Source organism: Platichthys flesus, chromosome 13, assembly GCF_949316205.1.
Source record: "Platichthys flesus chromosome 13, fPlaFle2.1, whole genome shotgun sequence".
Taxonomy (NCBI): domain Eukaryota; kingdom Metazoa; phylum Chordata; class Actinopteri; order Pleuronectiformes; family Pleuronectidae; genus Platichthys; species Platichthys flesus.
The window spans coordinates 12,283,452-12,297,643 of record NC_084957.1 but is presented as its reverse complement, the minus strand read 5'-3'; the positions used below and the strand labels follow the sequence as shown (position 1 = coordinate 12,297,643).

At 41.9% G+C, this 14,192-nt stretch overlaps 1 protein-coding gene across 1 annotated transcript; it reads right to left on the bottom strand.

Annotated features, from left to right (window-relative positions):
• Positions 1–458: 458 nt before the first annotated feature.
• On the bottom strand, positions 459–2,981 carry dlx1a (distal-less homeobox 1a). The gene is made up of 3 exons (XM_062402794.1): positions 2,493–2,981; positions 2,014–2,213; positions 459–1,757 (listed from the first exon to the last, which is right to left on the bottom strand). The coding sequence occupies exons 1-3, from the start codon at positions 2,800–2,802 to the stop codon at positions 1,506–1,508; spliced, it is 762 nt and encodes a 253-aa protein (XP_062258778.1). The 5' UTR covers positions 2,803–2,981; the 3' UTR covers positions 459–1,505.
• Between the last annotated feature and the right edge of the window lie 11,211 nt (positions 2,982–14,192).

Here is a 14,192-nt window from a genome sequence, read left to right as displayed (position 1 = left end):
TAGGACTCACTGTGGTTTCTCCACTATTTATCATTAAAGCATGTGCCATTTTTTATTTTCTGTCATATCTCAAAATGTAGCCGAGCCACGTGTACTGATGTTATCTTGTAAAATGCTGATTTATTTATTTTTTACATGCAACCTTAGACTTGTATAATTCCGAGGTCACTCGAGAGCTTTGATAACATCTGCAAGCAGTGAGCAGCAGCGGCACAGAGCCATGTAAACGCTCAACATAACCATAAATCTAAACGAGGAGCCTTTAGCAGCTCACAGTCGCACTCACACGCTGCCTGCTTCAATGCGACCAACATGATACTGCTTTGTGTCAGCTCACATTAGACCTGCACCACGCTGAAACCTTTCTATTCACACGAGAAGGAAGCTGCGTGCAGGGTGCCGGTTCACGGCGGGGTGCATGCAGGGGGGGGGGATGAATCAGACACTTTTTCTTGACATAATTTAAATCATCATTTTACTGCTTTTGAAACTTTTTGCACATTATGTACATAACCTTCAGCAACAGATCAATAAATTAAAGTGATCAATACAAAACTAAATATTTTTTCCCTATTTTGACCTCAACACATCTGGACAAATACATAAAAGCCTAAAACCCTGTTTCACAGCGTATCCAGTACAGCACAGAAAAAGAGAAAGAAAAAACAAATCTGAGAAATTATGTACAAAATACAGTGACACATGAGCTGCTCACCCTCAGGATATTTTTTTTTCTAAAGCAGCAAATCGTCAGGCCGTTTACATTTTTCACATAACACCGGGGCACGGCATAGAAAAGCTTTTGCTTGCATTAGTGCAGCATTAACAACACAGTGTTGTTATTTCAAACACACTCACGAAATGAACACAGATTGACCTCAACAGAAGAAACTAGCCCGAATAATTTAACTTAAATAACAAACACATATATAAACAACATAGTAGCAATTTGAGGCTTTGAACAGTGTGCTCTGTGGTTGTATACGAGCTGTATGCGTAATGGTCGGATGGATGGAATTTATAAATCGTTGTAACTCCCCTTTGAGGCCGATTAGACTATTTTAACTGTGGGTGGATGCAGATTGATTCTAGGGCCCAAACATCACCTCTGACCAAACATATGGCCTTAAACAAACACGCGTTTTCTTATAAACATGTAGCCTACAGCTTAACAACAGAATAACTCACACAGATATGGTTAAAAAAAACGCTAACCGACACAAAGGTGATAAACGGCAACCAAAAAAAGATCCATTTGTCTACGATCCCCGCTGACCGTCACCGGCTTGTCGCCCTCGGTCGCATTGCGTGCCTGTTCAGTCTCTCAGCTCCTTCTCCTTCTTCGCTGTTTGTCATCATCCGGTATGAGGAGGCCTCGGTGTCAGCTGACGGCATGCGGCAGCAGACTCCCGGGGTCGGTGTGGTGCATTACCAGTGCTGCGCCAGGCTGAGCCACCGTCCTGACACAAGAGCCACGAGCAGAGTCGAGGGGCTGAGGTCTGTGTTCACATGAGCTGTGACTGTTGCATAGACTCTTGGTGCGTGGTGGGGTACCATGAGGTGTAGCTCGGGATATAAGACCCGGTCGTGCCCACTGAGGTCTTCACGGTGGTCGGCGAGCTCCAGACAGGTGGCACCGTGGGGGAGCCGCTCGAGAGTCCGCGGCCAGTGGCCAAAGCGGCGACGTCAATCGTGCCGCCGCCTTGCTTCATCAGTTTCTTGAATTTAGATCGCTTGTTCTGAAACCAGATCTTCACCTGGAAAGATAAAGAGGAAACAAGGATGAGAAAATTGAAACCGAAGTTAAATAATAGACAAACGGTATAAAATGTATAAAAAGGAAGGTTTTACGCACGATTTACGCACGAAACACATTTCATAAAACAAAGTTTGATCAAGAAAAAATTTAATAATAGTAATTTAGATGTAATAATAATAGGCCAATGTGTGTTGCTGAAACAATGGATGCCCCAGCAGAGTGAAGTTATTTGTGAATCTGTCTCGTGGACTTGCCTGTGTCTGAGTGAGACCCAGCGACGCTGCGAGCTCAGCTCTCTCCGGTAACGCCAAATATTGGGTCTGCTGAAATCTCCTGTTCAAAGCTTGAAGTTGTAAACTGGAATAGATAGTCCTTGGTTTTCTGATCTTTTTCCCTTTGCCGTTGAATCGAACCTCTCCGCCTTCCACCACTGTGTTTTTCTCTGTTTCTGGCGCTGGAGACAAAATAAAGAAGCACAGAGAAGAGAAGGAAAAATGAGGAGGCAGTTGTAGCCAACAGTGTTGCACAGCAATAAATACTCCCGCGCTGTACTTTCGTATAATTACCCTTAATTGCATACATTGTTTATAGCGTTACGCAATAAATAATTACCAAGCCTAATTCCATCGTCTGGCTCGTCTTTTTTCGGTGCAACGTGGATTGCATGGACCAGACAGTCGTGCTTGCGCGTAAAGTTAATATATCAGATGCAAAGAAGCTGTGGTTCTCTTACCTGTGTCCTCTAGCCGCGTCTGTGTGAGTGCCGAGCTGTTTTGGTAGGTCTGTACTGTGCTCAGATATGGACTGGTGGAATGGCTGCCGACGGAGTTTACGTATGGATAACCCAGCGATCTGGGGAACGATGAGCCCGGACTGTAGCTGTCGTGCTGGGTATGACCTGCAGAATGTAAACAGTGCATGGGATAGTGTCCGTGAGACATGGACGAAGGCGACATTTGTTGACTCGGGGGTCCAAACTCCATGAAAACGGCTTTTCCTGAGGCAGGGCTATTAAGACTTTCTGGAATTGTAGTCATTGTCATCTCTTCTGGCGGTTCCCCTCGTCTCGCTTTTGTTGTGATTCTATGATCTCAGAGAAGGAAGAGTCCCAATTTAAGCCGAGCAAATTTTTTCTCTTTCCATTCATAAGAAAATGTAGTTTGTCCCTGTGAAAAGTCCTAGGTATGATGCTGTGGACCAAGACAAACTCGCTCAAAGGTTTGAATCTCGGACTCATGAATATTCATCGAAGACTGTCGCTGATTGGTCCACTCTCTCCAAGAGGGAAGCCGATTGGCGACTCTGGGGCTGGGTCCGAAGAAGCTGATAAAGTCAAGGAAAAGCACAAAACCTCAGATTTACACTGGCATGTCAAGATTCACTATTATTATTACTGCTAACATTATTATTAGTATTCTTTTTATTATTATTATTGAAATCCCAGTCTGTAACAACATTGATTTTCTAGGCAAAAAAATATTACGTATTTTAATAGCATTACATATTTTTCTGTTGCAAATGTTTCTCAGCACTCAATCCAAAATGTTTTATTATTTAATCCAACGTGGTCATTTATTTAATTACAGGTCTCGATAATAAGCTGAAATGTGCTCTGTCTCTTTCTATTCCCTTTTTTCCCCCTCTCGTCTAAACGTCTTTTAATAAAGTTAAATAATATTTGCAGCCTCGTTAAAGCTGCTGCTGCTGCTGGCCATGCGCTTTGATTAAAGCTTTTCTGATTAAAGCTGCTACTTCTCTATCAGGAGGGAAGTGAATTAGCATAACAGTGCTGTTTAATTTTCATAAGTAGCTCTGTGATTAGTCATGTATTTAACACTTAGACCGGCCCCAGGTCTCAGTTACACCTGGCAACAGTTTCCCCTCAAGTCAAATGAGCAGGTTCATTGGTGCAGGTATATTTATATATTTATAGGTCTATTTAACACCTGAAAACACATAACAACACCGACCTATATATCATATAGAAAAGTAAAACAATATTGTGGCCATTCATTTACTGATGTTCAATTAATTAACAGTGATTCAAAATAGTCTATTTTAAAATTGCAACGCACCAAAAACCTCTTAATTATTTTTATGGATATTTTTATATTCTTGTGATATACAGTAGAATTTTGTATATTTACTTGTTTAAAAAACACAACCTTATCTCCTTATAAAATGCTCTCCATGCGTCTTTACGCACCCTCCATCGCGGTGGTTTAATGGCCGCAGTTCTGTTAAACACTGGCACCTTTTGATTAGCATGAGTCTAAGTGAAGTTGGGGGTGCGGCCATGCCTCCTACTGCCTAACAAGAATAATTACTCGTGGACATTTGATTTAATTGAACTGACGACTGAAGAAACAGGGGACATTTGTCTTGAGCTGCCGGCTGCACCTCCGAGCTGCGGCACTTTGACTAGGCCATGTTCAAATAAAGCAGTATCTTCATTTCAATCAAGAGAAAAAAAGCAAAGTTTGTCCACTTACTTCAAAATCAAATCAAATCATGTGATGGTAAAGATAAATCCGGGGTCACAGTGGCTCCACTGGCCGCTCCTGGCTGAGGAAGGAGCAGCAGGAAGTCTCCAGCAGCTCCTCGTGTTATCAGGATTCATTCGCAGGCTCCTCTTCTGCTGGTGGGCGCACGGAGCAGGAGAGGAGCCAGGCTGCTCCATCCGCGGTCCCTCCATCTCTACCCGAACAACAAGTTAAAGGCAGTTAAATTCCACCACTGCGATTATCAGTGTAATTACATAATTGATCTCAAAGCAGAAACTCGACAAGTTGCAAAATGTGATATGAGAAGCCCGGGAGGTGACATCACGACGCGTGTGCCACAGTGTGCCAGGCGGCAGCGGGCGCCTGGATTTAAAGATTTCTGTGAAATATTTGGGCTATAACGAAAAGCGGGTCCCTTGCCCCCTTAAAAAATAGGCCAATTTGAAGTGATTTCTCTCGAATTACTTCGAGGGAAAAATGCTTCAAGATTTCCTCTATCAACAACGACGATGATAATGGTAGTAAAACCAATAATTATCATCTTCCAGAACAGAGGACAGATTTTTTTTATGGGTGCTTGATGGGTGCGACTGATAACTGTCATTATTTTCCCACGATTATAGTATCTACAAACTGAAACGCGGCTGCGAGCAAAACCATTAACAGAGCAGAGGCTGAATTTGCAGCAAAATGTAAAATAATACCACAAGAATACGGCTAATTAATCCGGGGCTGCTTTATTGTTGGAGTAAGTGTAATGTGGGGCTGCTATTCATCTTATTTTATTGTTGCCAAATCAATCATTTACAAACCTGAGGGATTAAATGTTTATTTGAGGGGGCGTTTCTCGGTTCCCCTGATGACATGACCACTTTCTCATATGAATTGGACTGTGGCTCCTCGGTGCGTGTGGCAGGAGGGCAGCGCTCCGTGCGGGGGCCACTGCTGCGGGGCCTCTGGGGCTCTAACCACCCCTGCCACACTCAAAATAAAGTCCTCCATGCATGGCTGGAGCGCGGAGGCAGCACTCGTTAGGGCAGCTCTGTGGCTGAGGGTGTTTTAACACCTGCTGCTCTTCACCTGAGGGCGAGAGCAGAGGGGAGGGGGCCGGTGGGTTCGTGGAGGGGGGGAGTTGAACGGGCCAAGATGTCACAGACTTCGTTTCGGCCCGGTGACAGAGAGCCCTCACCAGCTCTATACCAACCCACATTTTAACAGCACCCCCTAAATGATCCAGACCATGGTGCAGTGGTAAAGCGTGCGTGTGCTCCCTGCAGACTCTGCATGTGATCAGTGATTAATTATTGTCATTTGGAACAGTTTATATTGTCTAATTTCACTTACTCGTGAAGAACATGCTGCTGCTCTAAATCCGTGTGAGGGTATTGAGGCCTACATGTCATTTCTGATGGGATTGGGCCATTTCAGCTGATTTGATTAAAACATTTCTTTTAAAAGTAACATTTCTAAAAAAATATTAAAATTGACTGTGACATAGACCCAAATAATCATAGCCCAACCCAAATATACAAATTCATAGGGCAAGAAAACAATATAAATATTTATCGCAATTGCAAGCACGCCTATCACATAAGTCCAATATATATCGTTATAAATCTTATGCCTTGTACGAAGGAGGTTTATAATATATTTGATCAACCCTCAGGTTTGTAAAATATGCTTTTAATTCTCTGCTTATGAAGAGTTTAAGACCACAATCTTCCCTCTAGAGCAAAAATCATACAATAAATAATAATGTGACAATAAATCGTGATCACTATTAACATTAACACTATTAACAACAAAAAATAAAATAAATAGTTTCCACACTGTAATATAAATATTTTTACAACAATACAGTAGCTCATCCTTTCTCGTGGGCTCCTTCTGGACATTATCCCCACCTCAGCTCCAGATGCAGAAACGCCACGCTGAAGGTTGCTCTCAAGTTTTTAAAGGCACTGGATCAAACAAGTGAAATTGCCTTTTGTTCTGCTTCCTGTCTGGTTTTGCTGCTCGCTGCCATCCTGTAATTTGCAGCGTTCAATGAACGCAAACTAGATGCACCACAATTAACTGGAGTCAGTGTCTATTTTCCTGTTCAGTGTGGCATCAAAATGTGAATTGATTTTGTTTACTGAGATATGTGTAAACACAAAATTGAAGCATAATATCTGAGAAAGGAGATTGTTACAGTGGTTAATTGATTACATTATCATAAGAGCCAGGAGACAGGCAAGGAGACAAAAAAATTACATTTCTCTACTGTTTTAGAAAATATCAAAGTGTCTGAACCACATTTAATGTCTTCTAAAAAATGTAATGTATTTAAAAAAACATTGACACTTGTTTGTGTGATGATCACATTTACAGCTTGAATTTGTTACCTGCAGGTTAAGACCTGAAATTAAATTATAGTAAGAAACAGTTCAAACATTTTAAGAGTGATTATTACCAGCAATCATAAAAAACTTGTTAATCATTCAATTCAAAGATTTGTCTTCAGCTTGAAATCCTGACTTGAATTGAAACAGATTATGCTTAAAACATTTCATTTGGAAATATGTGAATGTTTTTGTAGACAGTGATTAGAGAAACATTGATGTTATGTTTATGCAGGAAGTAATGTTTGTTTGGTTTGTTTTCAGACCCCGATGGCCCTGTGAGGAAACCGCTTCCCATCAGTTGTGGATGTTCTGATCCAACAATCCTAGGACTGCATCCCGGAACTCTTCATATTCTTTTTTCTCTTTAAAAAATATTCTTGTTTCACCCTCACACAGGAACTTTACAGAAAAAGGAGCCCAAGTAACTCTTTAATTTCTGGCACACGACGTCGCCAACTGCTAAAAATTCTGTGAATAAAAGGAGGGATAATTAACACATGTGTAATGGGATTTCATTCTGGTCACTGCAGAGCTGAGAAGTCGTATTTTCAACTCCTCTCCCTCTTTCAGTGCTCTCTCCTCAGAAAAGCTGGGGTCACAGTGTGGAAAAGCCCCCAGCGAACTGGTAGAAATGCAGTCCCCATTACAGCAGCAGCAGGGGTCAGGCCATGGCAGCAAGCATCCAACCTGCCTGAAATTGGCTGCAAAATGACCAATTACCTGAGTGAAGGCTGCGGAGAAAGGACTTGGGGGTGAAAAATATGGCTTTTACTTAATTCAGCTAAACTGTAAAAGAAACAAGTTTCACATTGAGGCTTCATACTTGCCACACGCTACAGTGCCCCACTGGCTCAGCAAAGATCTGCCCAAGAAAATTCTCAACTTACAAGAAAATGAAATTCACCGAAAATGTCATAAACTCGTGTGTTGATGCGAGAGAGCTGGATTGTGTAGGGATGAGCTGCAGAATTATTTCACCGACACTAAAACACGTTTGATGACACATTTCTACGTGGAGCCCTAATTGAATTAATTTCCCTGCAAATGGAGAACATGCAAATTCTGAGAGCCGGACTGCTTGACATTCAGCTGCCACTGCGCCTTTAGTTCTGAAACCCCCTTTTTAGTTTTTGTTAAGAGTTAAGTCTCCAACAAAGACAGGAAGGAGGTCAGCACTCAGCCAACACCTGAATGCGCCTCTCTTTATTGTGCTCCCCTTGATCCCCACGGTCTGTGCCTGTCATTAGTCTTAATGATGGAAAATTGTCATGTTGATACAAGTCTTGCTCTCCCCCTCTCGTCTTTGTATAAGTAGAAGGTGGAAGCTCCATTTGTAACAAAGTTCTTTGTGACTAAAAGCCGCGGACATTGCATTTGTGCTGCCGGAGGAAAAAAAGGCTGTAGATGCTCTTTCCATAGCTGGGATAATTATTCCTACTGTGACCTTAATGATTCGCTCTGTTCATCCTGCATCTCATCCACGCGCCAGGCCCTCAGCAGAGCCCTGTGTCAGGGAATATGAAAAACCCATATAATGAAACCATTTTGGCTGATGGAAAAAAAGGGCTACTGAAGCTGCACTTGCTACAAAGACGGCTCAATTATGTGAGTAATTGTGATAATTTTCTCCCCATTCACGGCTTTCTCTGAAAGGTAAAAAACACAGATGGTGAAAGGGAAATTACTTGGACAATATATAATCTGTGAAATGGTCACAACAGGAAAAAAAAAAGGTGACTGTAAGAAAGTGAGGGACTATAAATAGGTATGTTAATGCAGGGCACATAAATACACTCTTAGAAGCTGGCAGACATAAACAAACAGCACTACCCCTGTATGCTCTTGTGGGGAAAAAAAAGAAACATGCAACAAATGACCATTGCAGAGAAAAAATAAAAGAAAGAAAGAAAAAACATGATAAGAGTAGATGTGCAGCTGCCGGAAAATTAAACCTCCTTCTCCTTCCTATTGACAAATTTCAGCTCCTGAAAATGCACCCCCATAGTTGGCTATCATTTGTTGTTCTCTGACAGGAAAAGGATAATTACCTCTCTCAGAGGCAGGAGGACTGACATGCCCTTTAGACTTAGCTTGATAGAAAAGCCTTGGGAATAATTTTGCCTTTGCCTCTTTCCTTTATGTTCAAGAGCATGTTTTGTTCCAGAGAAGTTGGACATGGCAGAATTGTAGAGTGCATTAAACCATGGGTGTTCAGGTTCATACTGTAAATATGACATCCCCGTGTCTATCAGCTTCTCCGTTCGAGGGGAAAGGGAGAAAAAACTCTAAAATGCATTAAAATTTCTATTTCATCTTGCTGGGAGACAGGCGAGATAGTGAGATATGCATTACTTCTTTTTCGTTTCACAGTGGGAGTTGGATTTAACATTTCTTCCCACTGCAAAAAAAAAGAAAAGAAAAGAAAGAGCTTCTTTCTGTCAGGCAGGAGCGAGGCCGTAAATTCAAGTTTGGTGAAAACAGAAATTCATTGGATTTGAGGAAGTGTCCAACATATGTAGAACGGCAGGAAACGGTGTCCTGTGAAAGAGATCGGTATTTGCTCTGTTTTCCTGTGTTTCATTGAAACTTTTAGCGCTCAAATACAAATAAAAATGATTCCTGTGTGATATTTCATCAAGTCCAAAACTAAATCCCCTCACAAAAAGGGCATTAGGGCACAAACCTCCCACGTGTGGCCGCTGACCCCTCGGGCCCTGCAATCTGGAATAAATCTCTCTCCAGCAGCCAAGCAGCATTACAGCCTCGCAGCTCAAAAATACTTGTATCATACTCAAATGATGAGTCTCTGTCACACACCATGTCATCAGCCTCGCCGCGGCCCCCCCCGATAACTTCCGTCCCATTGAGCAGCCTCGCGTGTTACGGAGGCCGTGGAAGCCAAGAGACCCCCCTGGTCCCACCTGATTGTGCCTCCATGTAACATGGAGAAGCAGCTTGGTCCCACCATCAGCCAATACTCCGCATTGCTTTTGTGTAGCACACACACACATGTGCGCACACACTCGCACAAACCACCAATCTCAATTCAGTGCACCCCGCTGTGCACTTCCTGACAGCCTCCAGAAATGTTTTCAACTTGTCAAGACCTTACAGTAATGGTCCTGGAGCAGAAGATTACGACAAAACAATAATCATGTGATCACAGATTTGTAGAACGTATACAAGAATAAAAGTGTTTGTGTTGCTCCTCGCAGCCTCTTTTATTTACTGTTTTCATTTTGTTTCATGTTGAAATCCGGCACAATATTTCAGCCATTCAGTCACCAAACATAGAGACTTTTCAATTTTCTTTCTATGAATTCACAGATGTTGTGATATTCAAGCATAAACTTGTTTTTATAAACATTCAAAGAATTAAGCCAATAGGAATAATATGAAAACGATTAGAAGGAGGGGCTGTGTAACTTTTATTTTTTGCTGATTGGGGAACTTTTCTCAACCTAGGATGGTTTAATTTAATTTGAAATAACACTGGTTATTCAGAAGCTTTCGAGAGATAATATATAAGAGGCAACAGTTTGCAGTTTGCTCTCTGGGGAGAGCGTGGCCTAGGGGATAGAGCGGGTGTTCTGCAAAAAGAAGGTTGCCAGTTTGAATCCCACTCTTTCCCATCTGCATGCCTAAGTGTCCTTGGCAAGATACTGAATCCCTAAAATGGCCCCTCATGAATGCTGAGTGTTCTAAAAATGTAAGTCGCTTTGGACAAAAGCGTCAGCTAAATGACATGTAATGTTTGCCAACAATTTACTGAAATACAACTCCACCTCTGATGTGTGCTTTGTGGCACTGTGAAGGTTATTTCTCAACGAACATGGTTTTAATAAGAATAAAATAATCACCTCTGCAAAGGAGGTTTTCTTTTTGCCACTTTTTGTTTGTATGTTTGTAGGTTTGTGTTTCAGCTGAATTACACAAAAACTTGGATTCCCACGGAGGAACAATGGGATATGGTCAAGAAAGAACCCATTGAATTGTGGCGAGATCAAGCTTTTCTTTGACATTTCCACAGATTTTCCTGATAATGATTCATGGATCTTGTTGGAAAAAAAACTACATATGTATATGTAAACGAGTGTGTGAAATTTACTGCAGCTTAATTTGAATTTAAAGGGACTAAATTGCTTTTAGTTTTTAATTGTGTGACAAATTTGACCGGCTCCTATATCAAAGAAGACGGTCCAAAGAAAATAAATATAAGTACATATTAAACTAAATACATGTATGCCACATTGTTTTGTTTTGCTCATATTGGTAGCACCCCTGCCCCCCAGTCATTTTCATACTGTCCCTAAACAATGAAGTATGTGTTGAAACTCCTTGATGCAAAAACTTGCAATCAGAAGTGTGTGCAAGTAGCCCTTTCCAACATTATGGCAAACATAACAAAGCAAGGGAACCTATTCTCAATGCCCATCAATAAGACATGGGACCTTATCACTGGACTGCACTAATGTCCCCGCCTGGGACACTTCCACTTCACGTGGCCAATAACTGGACTTTCCACGATCCATTCTCTGGTGTTTATTAACAACGTATTGCACATTCCCTTCCCTGGTGCTTATAATATTTGTATATTTAACTTCCTATTTATATATATATAATTTATATATTCTTTTTAATTTCTACTTGCACAAACGCACCAGATCAAATTCCTTGTATGTGTAAACCTACTTGGCAATAAACCTTAGCTCTGAATCCGCCTCTGTTAATTTGATTTTTTCAAAGTGACTCCAGAGCTGTCGCAGTGACTTCATGTGCAAGCATTGAGATATTTGGACACATTTTATTCAACTGTTGTTCTATTTTCTGTTCAGGTTGCACAATAAAGTGAAGGTAGAGTCCACTAACAGAAGGTCCATGTCTATTATGTAATAGAGAAGATCAAATCAGCTTCCAGAGGAGAGTAAACAGATGTCGTTGTTGTCTTCACCTGCAAAACACATCTGTGTATATCATAAACAAATTGTCTTTTCGATGTTAATATTTGTAGCATTTTCCGAAACAATAGGAGATTCAAACCTGGCACATTGACCCCCCCCCCCCCCGACTCGTCCATTCATTTCCATACAGTCCCTTACCTCACATGGGGAGAGTATAATTTTCGATCCCTGACAGTAACAGTGTGAGGACTCCTGCTCCTACACGTGATGCACAGATGCAGGTATGAACGTAGGCTCCTCAGCGTCGGCCCTATAGGAGCCCAGACGACACTGACCCTCAGACAGAGGTGGTCTGACTTTGTTCTTTATAGCTGGCGGGCCTGATGTAAACCAGTCTGACCTACAGCTGTACCTCACAGATATTACTAGCCAGGGACAGAGAGCCTCATGTTCCAATTACACTGCGGCATCGCTGCCTGAAGCTCAGCCATCTATGGAGAGAGCTAAGACGTGGCTGTCACAGATTTTAATAAATGTAGGGAACGCTGCATGGGAAAAGTGTTGCTGTCTCAATAGAGTGACACAGACAAGCCAGGGCTGTCAATGGAGCCCCTAATGACAGAGTAAGATAATGACAGGCCCCAGTTAGAATCAGCAGGAAGAGGAAGATCAATCTGCAGCCAGAGAGGGAGGGATGGAAGGAGGGGGACAAAACTGTGGCCTCTTTCTTTTCTATTCTCTCAGTTTTAGCTCATCTCATACATATATCTCTCCGCTGCAGCTGGCTCACATTGTGGCGGGGCAGCTCTGCATTAAGCGCACAGTGGATCAATAGCCATTACAACTCCCTCACAGCCTGACACATCGCAGGGCCACAGTTGACATTTCACTCAGGGCCGCATTGATCCCCAGTGCACTATATTCCAGCCCCCAGTTAGTAGTCGGCCTGGGGTCTGGCTGGAATTGAAAAGCGAGGGAGGGGGGTGTAAAATGGCAGAGGGGTGGCTAACCAGCTGCCTGAGCTACAAGTAAACAGCACACCCCTTGATGCATTCCTTATTTTCAATCTACTGGTTTTCCTGCCGCTAGAAGCAAATCTGAGAGGCCGTATCAGGGGATCAAAGCTTGACCTGTGGGAATTATTTATACATGCACAAGACCTGTGTGTGTGTGTGTGTGTGTTTGTGTGTGAGTATGTGTGTGAAACGGCCACAGTGAAATTGTTGTTGATAGCATCTGTAGCAGATTGCAGACCAGTAAAAACGCAGACTTGGTAAAAAAAAGAAGGGAAAACAAAATCTAAAATAAGCATTCGGTGCAATTAAGAAGTGGGAGTTTCCAAGAAACCTGGCTCAAAATAAACACAGACAAACGGCAGAAAACACAAAATTAGACACAATTTGAGTTAATTTCTTTTTAATTGGCCTCTGAGATGTAATCTCTGTGGTCAGACTGACTAAAGCTGGTACAGAGTCCTGAAGTCAGACTCACACAGAAGCTGGGTTTTTGAGGTGAATTATTTTCCAGCATATAAAAAAAGACACAATTCTACAGTCACACTGATGATATTAATACTACATTATGAGAATAAATGCTTAGAATGTACTACATTTTGATATAGTACTCTTATATACATGAAGTGGATGTATTTTTCTTGGGGTATATTCTAATATGACACTTTGTATTTGGCATAAATCTATGTATATCAAGCCTATTTGTTATTTGTATTGTTTTCCATCACTGTGAATGTCACATCGACCACCTCTCTGAGAAGAAAACATTATCTCTGTCTCTGTGGAAACGTTTCAGGACTTATCTGCACGGTGGGCTGCGTGTCGACCGTGCCAGTTCTCCAAGCGTTTTAGTTAAATGGAAGAAAAAAAAGAAAAAGAAGAAGCTCTTCTCTTAACCTCTCTGCCAGCGATCAGTGCTGCGGTGTTTGATTTCTAAATTGCACATCATATTTGAGAAATAGGGGGGGATTCCCAGATAAAATGACTACGAGAGATTAAATACCTGCCAGGTGTAGTGTGACCACATTGTTCGCTGCAAAGACAGATGGAGGGAAAATTCTGTGCAGGCAAAAGAAAAAGCATTAAAGAGGCTTTTTGTTTTTCTTTGTTTCTCTGAACATCTTACCTGAAACATTTAATCTTGAAATAAAAGGGCACAGGCTGTTTTTCCTCTTTGCAGTCGCTGCAGTGTATTTAATGATGCACCTGTTGTGAAGCTGCAAATTCAAACCGTGCCCTCTGACACACGTCTAATAGTGAAATGCTTTCGCATGTGTAATATATGCGCCACCTCCTAACATGTCTCGAATGATATGAATATGTTAAATTACAGGGATAACTGTTGTGGATATCCCATAATGACGATTTACCCAGCGCCACACGTGAACAAAGGAATGCATCAGATTACAGGTCTAATGTCATAATTGAATTCTTGCTCTGGGCAGAAATTTGATTTTAGCAATTGTTACCACCTGGCTCGACGCTTGCACCGGCACGAGAGGCCACACACACACACACACACACACACACACACACACACACACACACACACACACACACACACAAAGTGAGGATGTGAAAGGTGATTTGATAAATATTACACACAAATATATACGCCCGTCTATAGC